A 24830-nucleotide genomic window follows, 5' to 3' on the forward strand; every position below is an offset into this window, starting at 1 on the left:
ACCAAACCTGTTGCCATCAAGTCGATTTCCAACTCATAGTGACCCTACAGGACAGAGGAGAACTGCCCTACAGGGTTTCCAAGGCTGTAATCATTACGGAAGCAGACTGCCACATCTTTCTCCCACAGAATAGCTGGTGAGTTTGAATCACGCAGCCGAGCGCTTAACCACTGCGCAACCACACACTTTATTAAACTAAACATACACGATCTCTTCAGAAAGCTGGGCTTGGTCCATTACTCAAACCAGGATAGCGTGTGATATGCATAATATTGTGGCAGAAAGTAGTGAGAGCTATCACAGGCCTTACAAACAGACCTTGGTTTCAATCTTGCTGTGCATCATTTTAGGAGTTATTCAACTTCTCTGAGTCTCAGTATTCAAATTCATAAAGCTGAGGCTAGAGGGCCTGCCTGATAAAGGTGTGAACACCAAATGAAAAACATGCAAAGCACAGAGGCAATAGTAAAATAAGATTAGTTGTGCCCTTTTTTAATCTTCCTCTAATTTTATAGATTAACAAATGATATAGTCAATGTTCCAGGAGGGGAATAATAATCCTTTATACTCTCATAACCTGCAGACCCTTAATCTTTAGCTGACAGGAGTAGTTTGTTTTGCCAAGAACCTAACTTTACATTTTGATACTAAATCTGGTGGCGCAATAGTTAAAGCGCTTTGCTGCTAACCGAAAGGTTGGTGGTTCGAACCCACCAGCAGCTCCATGGGAGAAAAGACCTGGTGATCTACTCTCATAAAGATTACAGCCTAGGAAACCCTATGGGACAGTTCTGCTGTGTCACATGGGGTCACCATGAGTCTGAATCAACTCAACATCACATAATAACAACTATATTGATTTAAAAAACAACAATAATTCTTCATTTAGGTAATACATGCTTTTAAACTTAGAGCCGAGTTGCCAGTTCCCATCGCCATTAAAGAAACAGAATATACAAATGAAAACATATTCTGAAATATGAAAACAAAGATTAGCAGGCCATTGAGACTTTTGAAGGCAATCCAGTGTACTCAGAGGGGAAAAAAGTCAACATCAATGTGAATAAACTAAAAGCAGAAGCTTATATCATACAATGGTTTACTTCACTTTTTTTTCTCTTACAAACTAATATTTCTTATGATTTTTTTTTTATCTTTTAAAATCAGGGATTCCAGCTTTGAATGTTTCCCAAAATGGGTTTCATGGGAGAGTTTATTTTGTCTACAGTATTCCCAGGGAAGCCCCTGGTTCATGATGTGCTCCTTTGCCAGCCTAGCAGCCAACCAACCAGATGGACGGAAGAGGCCCACCGATTGGCTTCCTGGGATCACAGGCCCATTAATGCCTCTGACAGCCTGTCCATCACCAGCGCCAAGTGCAGAAGATTACCCTGACCCTCGGAGGCTCCACCCCCTGGCAAAATGGGGGCCTCATGTGTTATAAATCAAACTGGCTTTTGAATTTAATATTCTAAAAAAAAAAAAAAATTCTATTGGAAAAGAACATATTCCCACTGCTCAGAGTGTTGACATATTTATTAAAGCAGCTGAAAGGCCACTGAGTTAGTCACTGAAAAATAGAAAGGAAAATGTGGAAATCAATTAAAACTGAGATTCTTGTACCTTTAGGGTGCTACTTAGCAATTGGCAGTTCCTTCAATCAATGGAGTCGGTTAATTCTGAGAACTTAAGGGTCTGCACCATACTTTTAGGCTGCCAACGTAGCCTAAATCACTCAGTGCTGAATAAATCCAGAATTGAATCTGATTAACACTAAGAAATCAGTTACCATTAAGCCTTTTGCTTTCCCAGGTGAATGAGTGTGTATGAAGAGGAAATGAGAGGCAGTGTAAGTGATCGTTCCAAAAGAATGTGTAGAAATAATTTTCATAGTGTGAAAATGGATTTTTTTTTTTAAATTCAACTTTTTATTTTGAGAAAATTGTAAATTCCTGTGTAGTGGTAAAAAATAAAACAGAAGGATCCTGTGTACCCTTTATCCAGTGTCCCCCAACGGTAACATCTTCCAAAACTTACAGTACAATGTCACAACCAGAATATTGACATTGATGTAGTCAAGATACAACACATTCCATCCCCACCACTATCCCTTCTGTTGTCCTTTTATAACCACACCCACTTTCCTCCCACTCTCACCTTTTCCTTAACCTACGACAACCACAAATTTGTTCTTCATTGCTATAAGTTTGTCATTTCAGGAATTTGGAAAGCTTTTCACCTATTATTTCTTCAGTTACTTCTTAAACTCTGCTCTTTTTCTCCTCTCCTTTCAGGACCCTGATGACACAAAGGTTAGATCTTTCATTAGAGTACCACAGGCCCCTGAGTCTCTGGTTTTTTGTATTGTTTTGTTTTGCTTTGATTTCAGTCTATTTTCTCCTGTTGTTCAGATCAGGTAATATTTACTATCCTATCTTCGGCTTCACTGATTCTTTCTTCTCTTCCTTCTATTCTGCTATTCAGCCTATTCACTGAGCTTTTCCATTTGCTTCTTCTTTGTATCTTTTACTTCTTTGCTTAGGCTTTCTATTTTTTTTTTCATTTGTTTCAAACATGTTTGTAATTGTTTGTTGAAGTATTTTTTATCATGACTGTTTTAAAATCTTTATCAGATAATTCTAACACCACTGTCATTTTGGCTTGGGCATTTTTTTTTTTTTCCCTTCAGTTTGAGATCTTCCTGGTTCTTGGTTTGGTGATTTCTGATTGAAACCTGGACATTTTTGTATTATGTTCTAAGACTCTGGATCATATTTAATCCTTCTGTTTTAACTGGCTTTTTCTGACACTGCTCCAGCAGGGGAAGGAGGGGGCATCACCTTGCTACTGCCAGGTGGAGGTAGAAATCTAGGTTCTTTATTCAGCCTCCCATGACTTACTGCTGGGCAGGTCTCTACTGACACTAGAGTGGGGGCAGCCTTGTCACCACTGGGTGATGGTGAAAGTCCTGACCTCTCCACTTAGCCCTCCCTGACACGGAGGCACTTCCTTACAGCCAGATGAGGGTAGAAGGTGAGGCTTCTCAGATGGTGACAGTTGACATGGTGGTGTGGGAGAGGCTCATTGCCAGCGAGTGGGGAGGAAAGTCTCAGCTCCCTCTTTGGTCTTCTCTGATACCACACTTGTGAGGGTGTTGGCAAGGCTCATTACAGCATCGAAAGGGTGGAAGTCTAGCCTCCCCAGTGGCCTTTGCTGGTGGGGTGGGATGAGGCTATAGTTTTACCTATGGTGTTTGACTGGAGTAGATTGGTTACTGTCTAAATGTTTCTGTCTTCCTAGACTGCACCTTTCCTGGTCCTTTGGCTAGAGACAACAGGCTTTCACTAGACTTTTTTTTTTTTTTTGTCTCTACTTGATGTTTCCAGGTTGCTAGCTTCTTCACCTCCAAGTCTGGGATATAGGAAGCAAAAGGAAATCCCAGAGGACTCACCGTCATGTGATTCCTCAGATTCCAAGTTCCCTAGTCAGTCCACCTTCTTCTTTCCAACTTTCAGAGTCTTCTTGTGTTTTTTAAATATAATGTCCAGGGGGTTTAGTTGTATTCAGCAGGAGGAATAGGGAAAAGTATGTCTACTCCTTCTTGGAAACAGAAGCAAAATTGTTTCTTTCAATGAGGTGTTATTTTAACAAACATTTAGAATATTTGATTTGGGGCATTTCTTGATTATTGAAGCTGATTCTATTAGTCAGGGTTTCAGGCTGCACATGACAGAAACCCAAATCAAACTTGCTTGAGCCACAGAGCATTTATTGGCCTCATGGAAAGGAGTCTGGTGGAACTGGGAATTGAACAGCTTTAGGAATTCCTTACTCTATTTATAATTTCTGCCTTGCTGTGCATCTTGGTGTTGTTTTTTTTTTCCTTCTGTAGGTTTTATTCAGTGAGAAATGCGCCACAAATTAGCTGAGAGTTTTCCCTGGCATGTTTTGATAAAAAATCCAAGAAAGGAGTGTGATTGGTCCTGTTTGAGTAACAGAGTTATCCCTAGACCAATGCCTGCATCTGGAAAAACAAACTCTCATTGTCTTTGAGTTGATTCTGACTCATGACGACCTCATGGCAACAGAGTAGAACTGCTCCATAGGGTAATCTTTCTGGAAACAGATCACCTGTACTTCCTTCCGCAGTGTGGTTGGGTAGGTTCGAATCACCAACCTTTAGATTAGCAGCTGAGCGCAAACTCACTGTGCCACCCAGGCACCTGTGTCACCAAAAGATGTGGGCTACCTGGGTCAGCCTGATCAGGCACCCTCTGTTGGCCAGGAAATTGACTACCATGATCCACAGCTCCCATAGGAAGGAAACCCACAGTTGGAAGTTGGGTGAAACAGTTTCCCAAAGGACAGGAACTAATGCTACTAGAACAAGAGGGGCAAGATAACAGGTGGAGAAAAATAACAGATGCCCAATATGTTATTATTCAGTTTTTAGGTGACTTGGAATGCTTGTTTTTGTTTTGTTTTGTTTTGTTTCGAGTCACTGTGGGTCTTTAAAAAGGGCAGAGAGAGAAAGTGGAATAATATTCAGATAATTTTATCTCTTTGTTCAACATTCATTCATTCTGCCGGTATTTACTGAGTGCATACTTTTCTTAAGAGCTGCACTAGATACTGGGAACACATTGGTGAAAAACACACCATCCTTGTCTGAAGGAGCTTATAAGTCTATATTGCAAGTTGGGGGTTCGGTTTGGAAGCTGAGTAAAAAGATTGAAAGTTTTGATCAAAATCATATATTTGCATATTATCTTACCTAAAAAAATTATGATATCTATAAATATGAATATACTTCTATTTTTAGCAGCAATAGTCCTTTTCTTTTAGGTGGTGATTTGTGAATGATTTTCCTTTCTTTTTGCTTATTTTTTTTTTCTTTTACCCCAAGCTTTTACTGGGTCTATGCCAACATGGAGGAGCACTGGTTGCACAGTGGTTAAGCATTTGGGTGCTAACCGAAAGGTCAGTGGTTTGAACCCAGCAGCTGCTCAGCGAGAGAAAAAGATGTGATAGTCTGCTTCCCTGAGGATTACAGCCTTGGAAACCCTATAGGGCAGTTCTATTCTCTCCTATAAGTTTGCTATGAGTCAGAATCGGCTTGACAACAGTGGGTTTGGTTTTGGTTATGCAGCATATGCATTTATACGTACTTTTATTATCAGAAGGATGTTTAAAAAAAAATCAAGTTTTTTTTTTTTTTTTTTTGTTTCCAACTAGAATTTTATAAATTGCATTGTCTTTATTCCCCACTATGGAGACAATGTCGTTGTTCTTCGCCATTGAGTCGATTCTGACTTGTGTGCAGAGTAGAACTGCTCCATAGGGGGTTCAAGGTTGTGACACTTTGGAAGCAGATCACCAGGCCTGTCTTCCAAGGTGCCTCGGGGTGGGCTTGAAACACTAACCTTTTGGTTAGTAGCTGAGTGCTTAACCATTTGTGCCACCCGGAGACTCCTAATACCTGCTGCCCGTTGCCGATTCCAACTCATAGTGACCCTATAGGACACAGAACTGCCCACAGGGTTTCCAAGGAGTGGCTGGTGGATTTGAACTGGTGGTGGATTTTAACTTCTGGTTAGCACCAGAGCTCCTGATGGAACTCCTAATAGAGCCTTGAAAATTTTTAGAGACTTTTTTTTTCAAAATTGATAAATGTAAAAATTCACCATAATTTACTTTTTCCGTAAGGTTTACTTTGATATTAAAGACTCTGTAAGGTGGCCCAACCAAAAGGGAGGAAAGTGACTCCAAGTTTACTAATGGCCAAATCAAGAGAGGCAGTGGATGAACGTAGACATTGAAAGTCCTTGAGACACAGATTCTTCCCCTGTCAGTTTCCTGTTTTGTAGACCTCAGAAGAGGGATTGAGAGCAAAAGGGATAGAATAGCACATAAAAAAGCAAGTTGTCAATTCTACATCGATTATCCCTGTGAGCTTCATTTGTCCTACTAGTTTACGTTGAGTTTATCTTCAACTAATCCTCTAAAATAATCAGACCCAGAGCTTTTCCCTAAATGGTGATGGAAAATCACTGCAAGAACCAGGTGACCAGAAGCCTATTTGCAGATAAAGATGTGTAGACGTCAGCTCATTGCTAGATTGAGTTTCCGCTTTCAGGTGGTGTCTCTGAACGCCCATTTACTCTTCCAAATTTTTTACATTCATGCCCCCTATTTTAGGCCCATAACTCTGGTTTTAATTTAATTCAGAAGAAATTTGTGAAGCACATGTTGTTGGCCAGGCAGTGTGCTGGATTCTAGATATGAAAAGACGAATTAAAATAGAGTCCTTCAGCTCTTCGAACTGGGACGGTGGAAATGTTATCAAAACGATTTAATTCTGCCCTTTAAAATAGATGAATTTATCGTTTTTTCTTTCAATACATGATCTCTTTTGTACAATAAATATGGATTTTAAAATTTTGAAACATGACATTTTAGCTTATCTTTAAGAAAATTGCACCAAATTAAAGGAAATTACCCAAATAGAATCTATAAGAAGTCAAACCATTAACCATTTCTGCATGTGGTTAAGAAATAGGTAACTACAAAAACTCCTGATTCTCCATTCATTTAATCATTATACACTTATATATTACACACATATAAAAGTATCATTTTTAATGTTTAATTCAATTGGAAACATCTAAAAGCTAAAAAGAGGAAGCAAGCTGGGTGCCTGCTGCCCTACATAGAAAGTTACTAGGTGAATGTCAGGGTCTTTACTAAAATGCAGTTATAAAGATCTAGGCATCTACATGAAAAGGGAATGAAACATTAAGAAGAATTTCCTTTTCCCATTTAACGGAGGGAACACCAAAGGGATATTTTAAGTCTCGAGAAGTGCCATATAAATCTCCAAAATAGGTCGTAATGTATGAAACAACGGTAACACCAACCACAGGGAGAAAAAGAAAATTGGGAAAGGAGGGGAAAATGCACTTCCTGGCTCGGAAGCTGTTGAAAGTTCTGAGCCAGGAAACCTCCTTCACCGGGGCGGGGAATGTCTTGGGCTTTCTGACTCCCTGCTAAGTTTCCTCAAGTTTCCCCCCTCTCTGTCCTCCATGCCCCGCCTTATTCCCCAAAGCTGGGCAGCCAGAGGAAAACGCCTGCATATATATCCATACCTGAAATGTGTCAAACAAACAGGAGACGCGGATGCATACTGGTTTTAAGTGCCCACACACCTAAAATATGCCATATTTACAGGCAAACCCAAAGGATTGCAAACGACGCCTGGAAGCTCACCTTACAAATTTGGGGCTCAGCCTGTGCAAGAACAATAGTAAAACAGAGCCAAACAGCACGGTCCTTCTCCATGAGCCGGTCGCCGCTGGCACGCAGCCCAGGCGCAGGGGTTGGGGGCACGAGGAGGCACCCCGAAAAGGCGCGCTGCCCCTTTAAAAGGCCGCGCATCTCCGGGCCGGCCTTCCTCCCCGGGGCTCCAAGCTGTGATTGACGCTGGGCGGCGAGAGGAGGCGCCTGGCGCTAACAAAAGTCCGGCCCGCAGGCTCGCCGCGCCGGGCCGCGCGTCTCCGCTAGCTGAGGGCACCCGCAACAAGTGGCCGCCGCGCCCTCCCTGGGGAAGGTGCGGCCACACAGGGGCGCACGGAGAAGGCCACCGATTCGGAGAGCTTAGCGCCCGCGCGGCACTGCGCCCACCGCCGGGAGACAGGGCGGGTGGATGGGGACTCGGCGGCGGCGGCGCGGCCAGCCTCTGGGCGGCCCCGGGGCGCGGGCTCTCCGCGGCGCTGCGCCCGCCGGCCCCGAGCGCGGATTCTAAGGGGAGCTGCTGTCCGTGGCCCGCCTGGAGGAATCGGGGTGCCAAGAGGAGACTGACCGCCTCCTCCCCGGAGTGCAAGGCCCCCCGGCCAAAGCTCGGCCCGGAGCGTGGGGTATGTGCCACTAACGGCCCCGTCGGGCGGTCTTTCCTGTGCGGAGCGCGCGGGCCGTGATCCCCAGCGATGGAGTGTCCCGGGAGACGGCGGGCATGACGGCGACAGGATGGGCGCGAACAATGGCAAGCAGTACGGCAGTGAGGGTGAGTGGGCCGCTAGTCCTCAACTCCTGGATCGCGTCCCCCTTCCCCCTCCCGCGCCCTCAAGTCTGGGGAGGAAGGTTCTCGCACACTGCCGTGGCGCACCCCTCTGTGGCACTCTCTGCGGGCCGTCACCTTCCCCATTGGCACTGCTTGATTAGGACCCCTGACGAATGCTTTCCCACCGTCTGGGGCTCTTGAAGCAACTTCCTAGGTTGTCTTTGGGACTGCTCAGGTTGTACCTCGGCAGTATTTCAGAACACATCCCTGTTGCCTCAACTTCCCCTCCGTCGGCGTCTGAGTTTAGGATGCTGGTTTGGTAGATGGCGGAAGACGCTTTTGAAAAGTAACGCAGTGAAAACTTTCCCAGGCCTTTGTGCTCTAGTCTATTGGACTCTTGTAGCAGGGGAAAAAAACTTCTGGAAGAAGAAGTTAAGTTTCCATTTTCTGCTAACTGCCCTTAGACTGACAGCTTCGTGAAGTTGGTCATCTATCCGCCCCGCGAGGCGAGGGGTGGCAGGAAGCTTTGTCTGGACTCTCTCGGGGCTCAAGACGGGCAAAGGACCATCTGTTCTGTGGGGCTGGAAATTGCACAGAAATATTGCCTGTCAAGTGGGAACTTGGAAGTTGGGGGAAACTTTAAACTCCACCTCCTCCTAAAAGGATGATGGATGGGTGGGCTGGCTTCCCCCTCGCCCCTCCTCCCCCTCTTTGCATAAAACCGCAGTGTTCTAACCCAGTTGATTAACAGCATGCCCCTGATGTGCATATGGCAAAGGCATTTTCCGTAGTTCAAAAGTCAGGAGGATTTATCTCTGGTGAACTTGACTGCAGGGAAGTGGAAGAAATAGGGTCAGTTTTACAGCCCGCCCCCAAAAGACAGGCGATTACAAACGGGGGCCGCCCGCGCTTGCAAACTGGTAGGAATGCAGAATAGCTGTTTGGCTTGTGGTGTTAGGGAAACTCCTGTCTCCCAGTTCGAAGCTTTGAGCTGTGGCCACAGAATGTGGGTGTACTCCCCTTGTGTTTGTGTCTGCGTCCGTTCTCGTCAGCAATGTGAAATTACACTGAGACCTACTCTGAAAAACCATATCCGGAAGAACCTTTGTTTAAATCATTCTTTCTGGGATCATTGTGTTTTGAATTCCATGTATATATAATTTTTATAAGTTACACAAGCTGGCAACTTGGAGGCAGTCAGTTTCTTTACCCTGGGACTATATGAGAAGTCTTTTTTTTTTTTTTTTTTTACAAATTCATTAAAAAAATTAATTAAAAGTTGTCTTTTCAGATAGCAAATGTGGAAGTATGCCAGAAAAGATTTTCGGAGAATCTTGGCCATTCCCCAAAACTTTTGAAAGTTTATGTGTAGAAAATTTTTAGGAAGAGGAAAGGCTAAGCTTTCATACACTGGGTCATTAAAAGTCTTCAGTGACTGAAGTGCGTGCTTGTCAATTTTAGGTGTGCATACAGTAGGCTGTCAGTGTAAAGGACTGTCCAAGAGAACAGAGAATCACCTCCGTGCATTCTTGAACAAAACCCCTCCACGCTCCTTCGAATCCTCTGCAACTTGTTCTTATATCGCAGCATTCTGGCATTGTACAGTGTGTGGTATATGACGACTTCCTGTCTGAACAGCAGAATTTTCAACTCCTGGGAGAGAGAAGGAAAGACAGGGAACTAATGTTCTCCAGCTGTTATCCGTAACTGCTACCTCTGCATTTTCACTTCAGCTCGAGTGAAATTTTACTGGGATCAGATTTAGATATACTGTGCACTTTTTATAGGAGAAACCTCTTGTGCTCAGCTGATTCTAGGAGACCAATGGGAAACTTGGGGAGTTAGCTGGGAGTTTTGGCTGCAGGGATACATTGTGTTTAATTTTCATCAACTCCCTTCCAGTGCACCCAGATTCCTCTATGATAGGCAAGGAATAAATAGAGAAATATAAGTAGCATGACCTTTTTTTTCTTTCCTTCTCACGTTTGCACCTAAGTAGGGTTATGGTGGAGCCCTGGTGGTGCAGTGGTTAAGAGCTCGGCTGCTAACCAAAAGATCGACAGTTTGAATCCACCAGCCGCTTCTTGGAAACTCTATGGGGCAGTTTTACTCTGCCCTATAGGGTCACTATGAGTCGGACTCGAGTCGAAGGCAAATGGGTTTTGGTTTGGTTTGGGATTATAGTGTATATATGTAATTGGGTACAGCCAACTTCGTTAGACTGTTACTGGATTGTAAAATCTATGCAAACAAGCCTTTTGGAATTGGATCTGTCGTTGTCATCTTTTCATCTAAAATGTCAAATTTCAAAGAAAGTGAAAGCAACCCTTAGACATCCTAACTCTATGATCCAAGGAGGCTGAGAATTAAGACATTTTTATAGATTTAGTGCAATTTGGGTATGGTGTTCTGGACGGCGCAAAAGGTTAAGTGCTCGGCTGCTAACTGAAAGGTTGGCAGTTTGAACCCACTTAGAGGCACCTCTGAAGAAGGCTCTGGAGATCTGCTTCCAGAAGGCCACAGCCTTGAAAGACCTATGGAGCAGTTCCACTCTGCACGCGTGGGGTCACCATGAGTTGGAATCAACTCCGGGGTAGCTAGTTCGTTTTTTTGTATTTCAGACATAAGGAAATTACTTCGTATCAGTAGAATGCAGTGAGATTGCTCAATTATAAAACATTGGTGTTTGTATATAGTTAAAAAATCTGCAACAAGTATATTTAGCTTACTAGTGGCAATTGATGCTATCTAAATGCCACTTCAAATATTACAAATATTGTTGAATTATTAGAACTTTTAAAACTTACTTCAGCGTTTCATCGGTAATCTCAGTTTCTTCTGCTCCTAGAGGATACCTTTGTCCATTAAAAAAATGATTAATGAGACTTAGCTTAGCAGGTGCGATGGGTTAGCAGCTTCTATCTCAGTGTGGTCCAAGGACCAGCAACATCAGCATCACTTGGGAGCTTGTTAGAAATGCAGAATCCTGGGTTCCTCCCGGGAATACCCTCCAGGTGATTGCACGTGCCTGTTAAAGTTTAGGAGGTGATGATGTAGAGAGGCACAGCATGGAACTGGTAGTCGGGAAATTTGATTTCAGCTTTGACTTGGCTACTGTAATCTTGCTCAAGTCTCTGGAACCTTCTTGGTGTTTCTTCTCTAAATTGAGGAAAGTCATTCTTTATTGTCATTATTTGTCATTATCTGTTTCTCGAGCTCTTAGTCATTCGTTTCCTTTTGCTCGTATAACGCCTTAACGGATCACTTAAGGGGTATTAGTCGCGGGAAGACATGATATAATAAACAGGGAAGTTAAGACTACTATTGCTGTGCAATCAGTAAATACCCTGCCTCTTCTTTTCTGTCTTCCTTCTCTATATATCACTTATATTTTCTTCACTCATTCCCACCTCCCCTCCTAACTCAATCAGTCCTAAATCCCTCCCTCCCCCCTAGATAGGCAGGGTCACCATGAGTCAGTGTTGACTCAGCAATGCCAGTGTTGTTTTTTTGTTTTTTTTTTTTGAGTATATGGATAATGGGTGTTTTCAATGTGTTTTCCTTTCTTAATCGTTAGTGAGATTCAGGTTAGTGGTGTAATTTGCAGCCTCGTCCCCTACTGCCCTCGGACAGGCTTGGGTTTTGCTGCAGGAAAAATTTACCATACCACTCTTGATCTTTAGCTTTCGAGAAACATAAGCGAACGTCTCAGTGATTACTACGTTCTGGTAAACTCTTTTATGGAGAGCTATTTTTTTCTCTTTATACTTTTTTTTTTTTTTTTAAATAAAGTGTAAGTTACAGCATGTGTAGAAATCTGCAGAATGAGTTGGGGCCATTCAAAGCCATTAGAACCATTAGCTTGGACTCCAGTTAAGCCAAATAAACAAATCTCTGCTCTAGTCGGAAGAGAGGGGCGGCTTTTCCCTGCCTTTTAAGGTTTCTGAGCCTCACCATCACTTACTTACTCAGTGGTTTCATTGGTATGTTTATCTTACTTCAGCAGGTCAGAGGCAGTAGCACGTACAGTGTTATCAGCTCCTTTGGGAAGTCCAGTACTTTGTTTAATTGGAGCTGCTGAGGCCATGGGATTGGAGCCTGAGTTATACCTGCTGCTCTACCAGTGGCCTGGGGACCCATTTTACATCCCAGATCTGCCCTGTCATGTATGACAAGAGCCAGTTACCAGAGAGTGTGAATCATCACAAATCCATCACCACCTCGGGAAATAGATCTTGAAATAATAATAAGGATGGCAGCAAACGTTTATTGAAAGCATACTATGTCCAGACATGATTCGAAACACTTGACATCTACTCAGTCTTCACAGCCATTCTGTGGGGCAGGCAGTCACACTTGCCTCATTTTTCTGATAATGGAACACAGGAACAGAGAGGATGATCATTTTCCCAAGGTCTTATACAGCTACTCCAGGCGGAGTGGGCACTCAGGATCCAGGGCTGTCGAAGCCTAGAGTCATTCACTCATTCTTGCAACATAAATATGTGTTGACTTATTATTTCATAGTTTGTGTCAGGAACTGTTCTAGAGTCTTGGGATACATCAACAAACAGATAGAGATCCCCGTCCTTGGCAAGCTTATATCCTTTTGTGTTGGGAGGGAGAAGAAAGAGGGGATAAACACATATATACACCACACACACACACGCACACACACACACAATAAATCAGCAAACCATGCCTTGCACAAGTAGCATCTGCGTGATGCAAACAGTTAATATGCTCAGCTGCTAACTGAAAAGTTAGGAGTCCACCTCAAAAGAAAAACCTGACAATCTGCTCCTGAAAACTCAGCCGTTAAAAACACTATGGAGCATGGTTTTATCTGACAGACACAGGATTGCCATACATTTGAATTGATTCAACAGAAATTGGTTTAAGGTCTCTGAGAAAAGAAACTAATAGAGGAAGGGGAGTTGGGAGTGGTGGGAGAAGGGAGTTGCAATTTTAATTAGAGTAGTCACCTTGGTCCTTATTGAAAAGTTGGCGTTTGGACCAAGACCTAAAGGAAGTGAGAGACTGAATCTTGACATTCTAGGCAGCATGTTGGCTGTTCCTTTCAACCATTGTATTTTCCTGAAGTGAATACTCTTTGTGCTTGAGGGCATAAATCATCATTCTATGCAAAGTTGAACATCCTCAGTCTTCAATAAATAGTCAGGTACCTCGGAACAGTTACTCTGGGCAGTGGGCATATATATATATGTATATTTGCCTAGATTCCTTGCTAATATGTTTCATCCAATTATGTTGTATCAGATAATTTGTGAAACTGCTTTTGGGGAGGGAGGAGGAGGTCCAGGACAAGCTCTTCAAAGGCAGCATCCTGTGTCCTGTTACGGCCTTGACTACTGGAGGTTGCCTGACTTCCTGGATCCATGAATATTGGCCTGAAGTGATCTCCAATGTCACTGTGATTCTGAGATAGATCTTCATCATTGCCTCCAGTAAATAATTCCATTCTGATGAAAATCAGAAGGTAAACAATACTTCTTCCACCATTCGGTTCAAAGAAAAGCATTAGTGCATCTAATGACACCATCTTGGCCTGATCACGAGAAGATATTTTTAGAGATCTGGGGAATCTTTGTTCATGTTTAAAGCAAGAGAGAGAAAAGAGGTAAATTTTCTTTCCACTTGAGAATCAACTCAAGTAAACCTTGTCTCAACTCTCTCTGCCCTTTTGAAATGGAATGAATTTTGGGTCGCTTTTGAGTAATTAATGTTCACCTTTGCCCTTGGCGTATATCTGCTACTTAGACAACTTTCACTAACTGCTTGACTGATGGACCCATCTAGATATCATACGCTTTATGATGGCCTTAGGATTGTATTAAATATAAGATTATATGTTTAATAAAATTTAGAGTGAATACATTTTCTGAATGAATGAAGTTGAGTAACTTAATACCGTAAAGAATAATGTGTGAAGGTCGTCACGATGAAAACTGAATTTCAGATTGCTGAACAAAGACCAATATATGTAACTAAGAGGAAGGTAGATTTGGCTCAGTCTGAGGAAGACCTGTCTAATGATTCTTGTAGTTATTAGTTATCATTGAGTTGGTTCCGGCTCATGGCGACCGTATGGATAACAGAATGAAATACTGCCTGATCCTGTGCTATCTTTATGATTGTTGGTGTGTTTGAGTTCATTGTTGCAGCTGTTGTGTCAATCCATCTCACTGAGGATTTTCCTTGTTTTTGTTGGCCCTCTGCCAAACATGATGTCCTTTTCTAGCAGTTGGTCTTTTCTGATGACGTGTCCAAAGTAAATGAACTGAAGTCTTGCCATCCTTGCTACTAAGGAACATTTTGAATGTATTTCTTCGAAGACTGATTTGCTCGTTCTTTTGTCAATCCACAGTATATTCAGTATTCTTTGCCATCACCATAGTTTGGGTGCATCACATCTTCTTTCTAATTATTTGAGCTGTACAAATGTGGAATGGAGTGCCTAAAGAAGTAGAGAGTCCCACAACATGGGAAGGCAGTGACCACAGGAAAGGATGTTGTACTGGAGATTTCTGCATCGAGGAAGGGGTTCAACTACATGACCCCAAGCCAAACTCCCTAGCAAACATTCTGTCAAGTGAGATTGTGTTTGATCAAGGATTATTGTTTGATTCTAACTCATATTGCTACCTTTCTCCCCCTTAACACATCTCTATGGAGCCTTGGTGGCACAATGGTTAAGTGCTCTGCTGCTAACTGAAAGGTTGGCGGTTCGAACCCATCAGTGACTTCCTGGGAGAAAAGACCTGGCAATTTGTTCCTGTAAAGATTTAAACCAAACCAAACCAAACCTGTTGCCATCAAGTGGATTCTGATTCACAACGACTGTGTAGGACAGAGCAGAACTGCTCCGTAGGGTTTCCAGGGAGCGGCTGGTGGATTCGAACTGCTGACCCTTCCCATAAAGATTACAGCCTAGGAAACCCTAGGGGGCAATTCTACTCTGCCCTACAGGGTCACTTGAAGGCGCATAATAAAAACAACAGTCCATCTCTATCATTTTAGTTGTTAAAATATACCCCTCTCCCTTCTCTGGGTTAAATCTGTGTGTGTGTTACGTGTGTGTGTTTATGTCTCTTTCTAAATATATTTAGATGTTAACTGGCAGTATTTCTGATTTTATTTATTTCTCTGCCTTCTATGGGACATTACCTCATGCCCCCAAAATTGGGTTTGATATGTTACATGTCCTTATATTCACTGCAGTAATTGATACGGCCCTGGTGGTGCAGTGGTTAAGAGCTACGGCTGCTAACCAAAAGGTTGACAGTTCAAATCTACCAGCCGCTCCTTGGAAACCGTATGGGGCACTTCTCTGTTCTGTAGGGTGGGTGTGAGTTGGAATCGACTCAGTGGCAATGGGTTTTTTTTTTTTTTTTAATACCTGTGTCAAGGAGCACTGGTGGTACAGTGGTTAAGCACTTGGCTGCTAACCGAAAGGTCAGTAGTTGGAGCCCACCAACCTCTCCATGCTCCATGGGAGAAAGATGTGGCAATCTGCTTCCCTAAAGATTACAGCCTTGGAAACTCTCTGGGGCAGTTGTGCTCTGTCCTATAGGGTTGCTATGAGTCGGAATTGACTCGATGGTAATGGGTTTTTTTTTGGTATCCGTGTAATTGTTACTGTTACTTTTATTATTACCCTATAACATGTAGATCTACTAAACTAGAAGCAAGATCTTTAGTTTTGTATGTTGAACGTCTTAAATAAATGTTTCAAGTTTGTACGTAAGACTTTTAATTGGTTTCTTTGGTTAGTGATATTTGATCAGAAGCTACAAGTTGACCAGCTCACATAAAGACAGCATCTCCAAGACTCTCGGCAATGCTTTTGTACAGCACAGTGTCAACTGTGAATGGGTCCAAGCAACAGTTCTTCCACGTGGTGATAAAGTCGGTGTCAGCTGAACTTCCCCCAAAAGGAGCTTTAAAAAAATTTTTTTGTAGTGGTTATGGAAATTCAGTCTTCTACTGTCTACTCACTGCATTAATCTCTAGATAGAATAAACTTTTGCTGTGAGGAAGTTCACAGTCTAATTGAGAAGCTAGACACCGAGGGAAATGATTTCCGGACAAGGCGGTGGTGCTGATGCACAGGAAGTCCCTGCTTTTCCAGTGTGCCGAGTGTGCACGTAAGTGATGCGTGGAAAGTGTGAATGAGAATAGAACTACTGTCTAACTTCTGACGGCTCTGGACAGCGTCTGCCATTCCTGAAGAGTCTAGAAGATGCACATTTTTCTAAAACAGGTTACTGGGAGGAGAAGTAGCTTAGGCCTTTGGGGGGAGCTAAATATTTTGTTAAGAGACTCTGCCTGGTTGCTCCCGCAAGTCTTCGTGTTTTGTTTCTCATATGGTTTAGTTCATGGAAAGTGATTCCCTTGGGTTCCGTAAGTGAAGACTTCGGTGGTGGTGTTAGTTGCTGTCAAGTCAATTCTGACTCGTGGCGACCCTATGCGTGCAGAGTAAAACTGGAGTGTTTTCAAGACTGTGACTTTTTGGAAGCGGATTGCCAGGCCTGTCTTCCCAGGTGTGTGTGTGTGGGTTTGAACTGCTAACCTTTTAGCTAGTAGTCCAGCAGTTAACCATTTGCACCACCCGGGGACTGCCAGTTTAGCAAAGGGGCAGAAATATTTTACTAGCCTGGGTCCTTCCCAAGGCTGCATATTGCAACGGAAGAGAATGGAAGCTCAAGGCCAGATAACTCTCAAAAGTGTGCTAGTTAATACTTTGAAATATATCACTTTAAACCTTCTGATATGAATAATCATTAACTGTCTCTGAATTATTCCTCAGTAATGAAATATATATATATATATATATATATATATATAGTCAACATTTTCCCCATTCCATAGTTGAAGAAGTGTAGAAGTTTCTGGAGCCCTAAGTCTCTGTTAGGTTATGCATTGGATGTACTCATTCTATCAATTTGTATTTAAATTCTTAAACCAGTAACAAAATGAAAAACAGTTGTTAACGCTGCGTGAACTCATAATTGTAACTCTAGAAGCCTTGAGCAATGTGTAGAAATGTTATTAAAACATTTCTTGTTTGCTACCCTTTCTGTGGTAAATTCCTTTGCTGCATTTTCCGAGCAGATGTAGCAGTGGAAAGAGAATAAAAAATTTGTAGAGAAAAATTTCAGGAATTTCTCTTATACTTGCTGATGGACCTTCTTGCTGCCAGTAAACCCCTTTTTGGCAAGGGAAAGGAGTCAGGAAAACACTACTTATATGTGCAGTTGCACCTTTTGGCCCAGTTGAGTACTTTAGTCAAATCGTGGGAGCATCTGGGTTAAGTCCAAGAACAAAACCAAGTCTCACTCGTTACAACTGCCAGAGGTAGCTCGGAATCCAGGAAGAAGAACGACAGGTGTAAGACTGAGGGTGGGGAGGAGAGGGAGAAGAGAACATGTGCAGGGAGAATAGGAAGTAGAGCCTTGATTGACCTCTAATGTGAAGACTGAATCAATGTTGTACTTAATTCCATTTTCTTAAAAAAAAAAAAAACCATTCATGGAGCAAAAATGATTATTAATCGATTTTTGACGGACTTGGCTACAGCCAAGTTTATTACATTTTTTTTTTTAACCCATTGCTGGACCCTATAGGACAGAGTAGAACTGCCCCACAGGGTTTTCAAGGAGCACCTGGTGGATTACAAGTTTATTCCATTTCTGAGCACTTTAAGAGTATTGGCTAACAGCTGTTGGACACTTACTGTTGTTGTTAGGTCTAACTCGTAGCGACCCTTACGTACAACACAATGAAGCACTGCCCAGTCCTGTGCCATCCTCGTAATTGTTGTTAAGCTAGAGCCCATTGTGGCAGCCACTGTGTCAGTCCATCTCATTGAGGGTCTTCCTCTTTTTCACTCACCCTCTGCTTTACCAAGCATCATGTCCTTCTCCAGGGGCTGATTCCTCCTAGTAACATGTCCAAAAAACGTGAGATAAAGTCTCGCCATCCTCACTTCTAAGGAGCATTCTGGCTGTACTTCTAGGTGTACACTTACTAGGTGTCACTTACTCCTCTGAGCACTTTAGATGATAGCTAGATAGCTGCTGAGGAGTTGACCCTGCACCATGGCCACCTTATGTACAACAGAACGAAACGCTACCCTGTCCTGTGCCATCCTCAAGATCACTGGCATGTTTGAATCCATTGTTGCCACCCTCATGCCAGTCTATCTCACCAAGGGTCTCTCTTGCCCTGGCTGGCCCTTTAGCTCACCAAACATGATATTCTCCTCCAGCGATTGAGCCTTCTTGTCGATGTTTTCAAAGCAAGCGAGTTAGACATTGTTCTATTGTGATTCATAAGGTTTTCACTGGTTAATTTTTGAAAGCAGATCTCCGGGCCTTTCTTCCTAGTCTGTCTTCATCTAGAAGCTCTGCTGAAACCTGTTCACCTTGGGAGACATTGCTGGTATTTAAAATACTGGTGGCATAACTTGCAGCATCATAGTAATGCGCAAGCCACCGCAGTAGGACAGACTGACAGACTGGTGGCGGCGAAGCACTTTACGCACTTACTCATGTAGTCCTCATGGCCAGCAGTGAGGTGAGCGCTGATTATCTCATTTTATAGTTGCTGACACCCTGCCCTACACAGGACACACAACTAGTGGGTTCCAGAGCCTGAAGTCACCCCTCTCCCCTGTGCCCATGGCCACCTCCTTCTGGTCATTTCAGTTACAGTCAGAATTTTCCGATCTTTGTTTTGTTGGTGCATTTCACAGGATTGCAGTGACTGAGAAGTAACTGTAAAAAAGAGTGACGGTTTGTAGACTAGGTGACCAAAAATGAAACACATCTTTTGAAGAAAACATTAAACTATTTGCACATGGCTGACCGAAGGACAAATTAGCTGCTTATTAGACAGCAATCTGCTGACAAGTTGGCAAGCAATTTAGTGACAGTAATAAATTTAGCACAGAAATAATTAGCATAGTCTTTAGAGTTTACAGAGTGCAAAGTCAAGTAGACCCTCCTGCTTCTGCAGAGCTTTCTTATCTGTTTAGATACTTTTTGTGCTGAGATAGCCCTTCACCTGGGATAGCTCTTCACCTGGGATAGCTCTTCACCTGGGATAGCTCTTCACCTGGGATAGCCCTTCATCTGGGATAGCCCTGGAATAGCCCTTCACCTGGGATAGCCTTGGTACCTGCACATAAACACACACTAATGCCTGCTGGCGGGCTGGGAAAGATGCACATATTTTTTGTCTCTCCCCCCAGTAGTTTATAATTTATGCCTTGTATTTCCCTCCAGTTTCAAAACTATAAACTTGAAAACAACTGTTAGTGTGAGGAATTACTGCACCAGAGATTTGAGAATTTGTCTTTCTCTTTTGCCAAGCCCCTTGCCTTCTTGCATCCTTTGCTGTTGAATAAAGCACATTTCGCAGAGGTCTTGGGAAGTGTTGTGGTCTGGTGACCAGCCCCGGAGGATGAGTTCACGAAGCTGTTGTGATAGAAAGTCATCTTGTTCCTTTAGTCTTTAACTGCTTTACTTTCCATTCACTATCTTTTAATCTTTATTTTTTTATGTTTTCTCTTCCTTTGTAATTGTTCATTGTTCAGCCTTCCATACACTCACCCTAATGCGAAGATAGGGTGAGCTGCTAACTGAAAGGTGGCGTTTCGAAACCAACCCAGCGATGCCATGGAAGAAAAGACTTGGCAATCTGCTCCCCTGAAGAGTAAACAACAACAACAAAAAAAAAAAAACCAAACCCGGTGCCATCCAGTTGATTCTGACTCATAGTGACCCTACAGGACAGAGTAGAACTGCCCTACAGGGTTTCTAAGGAGCAGCTGGTGGGTTTGAACTGACGACCTTTTGATTAGCAGCCGTAGCTCTTAACCGCTGCACAGCCTAGGAAGCACGGTGGGGCAGTTCTGCTCTGTCACTTAGGGTCAGCATGAGTTGGGGCTGACTTGACAGCAGCTAACAGCAACAACAATTGTGAATACTACCCCGATCACGCAGCAGTTCCACAATATGTTTTTGTTAAACAAATGAGGATGTATCTGTAGCCACTATCTTTATTGGGTCTAAGAATATTTTAACATGGAACTTTATTTTTTAACAACGTAATTACATCTCTTTAGGAGCGAAAATTGTCTAACTTGGGTATTTAAGGAACACTGAAAGAAGTATTTATTTAGCATTGCTGAAGAGAAGAACTCTAACTTTTGAACCTCACTGAATTACGTTATTATTGACTTAACTATTTTCAGTGATGAGTATTGGGTAGACTGCTACTGTGCACTTTTTATTTAAAATCATTTAATGCAATATTTGTTTCAACCAACTTGGAAATTGGATTTATGTAACAATTTAAGTAAATCATTAATCTAGAAAACATTTTATAAATTTGATCTGCGTTAATCAATCATTCCTTTGGCTCTTGCTCTGTCTTCGGATTAAAGGGTCATGGATTTATGAAATCCTTTTAACTTCCTATATTGGTCTATTTTTTTCTAGGGCCTGTGCTTTTCTTTTTTCCTCCTTTCTGTTTGACAAAGTAAATAAAAAGTTATTGTCTAACTGGGTCTGCCGTGATTGGAATTGTTTCTAGTAGATCATCTGTCCCTGACTGCCCATGTCACTAAAATTAGAAGTGAAGTAATCAATACAAGAAATAAAGAAAACAATGTGTGTGCATGTGTACGTGTAGATGAGACTACATTTAAATAACCTTTTCCTGTAAAAGAAGGAAAATCCATTATTCCTCATATCTTTTTTCCACCCTGTAAAGGGAGATTTACTTACAAATCCTTACAAATCCTTCTATAAGGAAGTACGGGTAAAACTCAAGGATCATTTGTTTCTTTAATAATATGGTATCAGTCAGAGGAACAGCTTTAGAACAAGGGTTATGGAAAGAATCAAATTAAGGAAAAGTGAGTAGGCCAACTTGGGCTCTTCTCAAGACCCCTGTGTTTTAACATATGAGCTTTTAGAGATGGAACTTCAGCTGGAGGTGACTGCCTTGTGAACAAAGAATTTCAAATGATCAAATTAAAGAAATTGTTCAGCAACCTGATACCCACTTGGCGTAGTTTGTTTGTTTACCTGAATGTGCGTTCAGATAGGTTCCTGGGTGGTGCGAGTGGTTTGCGATTGACTGATAATCTAAAGGTTGGTGGTTCAAACCCACCAGGCGGTGCTGCGGAAGGAAGTCCTGGTGATACACTTCTGTAAACCCTATGGATCATTTCTGCATTCTAACACGTGGGTTTGCCATGAGCCAGAATTGACTGGACAGCAGAGGTTTGGTTTTGGTTTCCAGTGTTTTTGATTTCGGTTTTCAATCAGATGAATGCATGTAATAATAGCTCACTGGCGGAGGAGATTCTGCTTTGAGTAACACTGAGCCTGGCTGACATTGGTTTTGAAGTGCCAGAATTGAGATTCACGGCGAACACTCATACGCTCATTGTTGTTTTTAAAGATCAACAGCTGCTCTGTCGTTTGGTTGGAAAAAGATTTCTGTGGTATCATTTGGGTAATGTATATCGTGCACACAGCTATGAAAGTCCAAGAAGTGGCATGTTGTTCCTGAATAGCTTATTTTTGACATTTTATTTTGCATCCACTCTGCCTATTTAATTATATTAATAATTTTCTCCATTTTCCCATCTCTCTTGAAAGACCCCTCCTGTTGATTTACCTGCAAGTGGCGTTTTGAGAGATGGTATGAGGCTATTTCCTTGGGGAGTATTTCTCCACTCCTGAAGCCATAACAACATCAACTGAGCAATAAAAAGCCAATTTCCTCCCCTTGGTTGTGCTTCAAATAGTCATTTCTCTGATACTGGCTAATAAAAACAGGAAAAGGATCATTTTTAAATGCTTTGGTTGGGGCTGCTTTACTTTCAATAAGGAAAATTGCCTCACAAGGGGGAGCATGGGTAATAAAGATACAACTAACTGAATAATTGTATTCAGTCTAACATCCAAATTCCCAAGCTGCTGCCTGCAAATCTCATTTAATCTGGGGATTGCTGTGTGTCCACGGTAGTGTGTAGCTTTGAATGTACTTGCTCCTGAGGGTCCTCTCTTCACACTTAAGGAACATGAACTTTGAATGTTACTGGAGATTTTTTATTTTATTTTTTTCCCCTTTTTCCTTGAGAGTATTTCTAAGCTTTGATGTGGGTAACGAAAGAACTTTGGGCATTGAACAGAAATAAAACCTGAAATAGAATCATGGCTACTTAGGGGTGAAAGTGACCTCAGACCACCTTAAAGGAAAGGAGGTTGAGGTACAAAGATGTTCAGTAGCGTTACTAAGGTCACACAGATAGTAGAGTTTTAGGATACTGAAATTGATTTTCTTAATCCAGCTGTTTCTTTTTAATCTGTTTCTCTCTTCTCTGCCTGCTTTACCGTTCGTTCTTAGTTTCTGAAGACTTAAAGAGAATGTAGTGCCTTTGCTAGTTCTCTGCCCAGATAGCCCCTTCAGGACTGATGGCTCATTCCCTTAGCTGCAGACAGTGTTGGCCACCAATGGCCCAATGCCTCACTAGAAATTACCCTCACCCCAAGGAGGCAGCCCACATCCAATAACCAGCTGATGCAGAAGTACAAAGGCTTGGTCCCTTGCCTCATTTTGAGACAACTCTGAAAGGCCGTGCTGGGACTACGCTTCCCCTGGGATTGGCTGAGTCTTGTGTTGCAGTTTTGTAGCATGTTCTTTAGAAATGAGGATGATGAGACTTTGGCTCACTTACTTTGTATAGTCATCAGGAAAAGACCAGTTGCTAGAAAAGGACATCATGATTGGTAAAGTAGAGGGTCAGCAAAAATGAGGGACGCCCTCTATGAGATGGATTGACACGGTGGCTGCAGCAGTGGGCTCAGACATACCAATGATTGTGAGGATGGTGCGGGACCGAGCGATGTTTCGTTCTGTTGTACATAAGGGCACCGTGAGTTGGAGTCAACTTGATGGCAGCTAACAACAACGACATGTTGCAATTGCATCAAAGCCCAGCTTTGCTTTCTGCCCAGTCTGCTTTCCTCCCTAGCTTTTCATAAGTGTTGATCCCGAGGGGACTCCTGAATAAACGACCTGCTCTCAGTCTCCATCTCTGAGGCTGTTTACTGGGGAACCCAACATACGGCAGTGGGGAAGTTGGAACAGGATGTAAGTTATGTCAGTGGGCACTCACCTTCTTCCTGGGAATCCTTAAAAAGGAGGCTGCACCTGACAGTCAAGAAACATGCCCTGGTTTTCTGTTTGAGGACCTAGTCTTAGCCTTGATTTTATAGGTTAGGAAGTGAAGCCTTATAAAATGACTTGACTTGACCAATGACACATAGCTAGTCGGCAAAGCAACAAAAACAAGCTTATAGTTCCTGGCTACTGCTCCTGAAGCACCATCATGGAATTTCTTCAGACTTTTTCTGCTGCTGTAACTCAGAATTGACTGCAGATGGGCCTAGAGACCATTTATCTGTCTCATCCATTTGTTCAACTCTAGAGCTGAAATGAGACAGTTCTACTCTGTCCTGTAGGGTCACTATGAGTTGGAATTGACTCAACGGCAATGGATTTGTTTTTTTAATATTTCATGGCGAAGAGCTTAAGAGCTCAGGCTGCTAACCAAATGTCGGCAGTTCGAATCCACCGGCCACTCCTTGGAAACCCTATGGGGCAGTTCTGCTCTGTCCTATAGGGTCGTTAAATGAGTTAGAATCGACTCGACGGCACACAACGACAGCAACGCATTTCCTATAGGAGCCCTGGTGGTACAGTGGTTAAGCACTCGCTACTAACTGAAAGGTCGGTGGTTCAAACCCACCAACTGCTCCGAAGGAGGAAGATGTGGCAGTCTGCTTCTGTAAAGATTTACAGCCTTGGAAACCATATGGAGCAGTTCTACTCTGTCCTATATGGTTGCTTTGAGTCGGAATCAACTTAACGGTAATTCATTTGGTTTTGGGTTTTTATATTTCTTGTCTGGTTGCGTTTTCCTGATCTTCTACTATGAGTGATTTCTGAAGCACACCAGAGTTGGCAGTAGAATAAGTTAAGAAGAAATGGTGAGGAAGAAGCAGATGGTCATTGTTGTTATTGCCTGAAATTAGTGTTTCCTGTTATTGGCTATTAAGAGAATTGAGGAACTGGCAATGCTTATTACGTGATAGACCAATGGCAAGTACAGATTCATTAGCCTGATGAAACATGTAATAGTTGAATCACAAGCAGAATGAAAATGACTACAAATTAATAAGTAGTCTTATGATCATTCTAAATAGTTCATTAGTCATTTTATTATGCTAAAATAATGTTCCACTGAGATTATCAGACAATTACAAGCTTAGAACCACTGTGATTCCGAGAAATTTGGAAGTAATTGAAAAATAAATTATTATTATCACTGCTATAAGGATCCACATTTTATATAGTTTCTTTGGCATAATTAATCATTCTTTGACTTCCATTGTCTGGTAAATTAAGTCGAAATCTATTTTGTCTGGTAATCACTGCCCCATGTCCTCTGCAGCCATATCACTTCTCTAGCTTTCTCTGAGGCTACTCCTCTGTGTTCATTATGTAGCCTTGACAAAGTGGGAGACTCATTGTTCCTCAAACATACCTTTTGGATTTGTGACTTTCATCATGCTGTTTTCCTCCTGAAAACATTCTTTCCACGTGGCTGCCCATTAAATCCTACCCACTTTGAGCCCAATTCAATGTTAACTTTTTAAATGAAGTTTTC

General features: G+C 42.4%; 1 protein-coding gene across 2 annotated transcripts in view; it reads left to right on the forward strand.

Annotated features, from left to right (window-relative positions):
• The first annotated feature begins 7787 nt into the window (after positions 1–7787).
• Positions 7788–24830, forward strand: part of FBXL7 (F-box and leucine rich repeat protein 7) — a 511954-nt gene continuing 494911 nt past the window's right edge. Inside the window, exon 1 of one of the 2 annotated variants that reach the window (XM_004384046.1) lies at positions 7788–8059. In XM_004384046.1, the coding sequence (XP_004384103.1) occupies positions 8023–8059 (37 nt within the window). In that variant the 5' untranslated portion in view covers positions 7788–8022. Of the gene's footprint in view, positions 8060–8771; positions 9063–24830 lie in introns of those variants that run through there. The other variant, XM_004384047.1, reaches the window with a different exon arrangement.

This window comes from Trichechus manatus, unplaced genomic scaffold (genome assembly GCF_000243295.1).
Source record: "Trichechus manatus latirostris isolate Lorelei unplaced genomic scaffold, TriManLat1.0 scaffold00116, whole genome shotgun sequence".
NCBI classification, from domain to species: domain Eukaryota; kingdom Metazoa; phylum Chordata; class Mammalia; order Sirenia; family Trichechidae; genus Trichechus; species Trichechus manatus.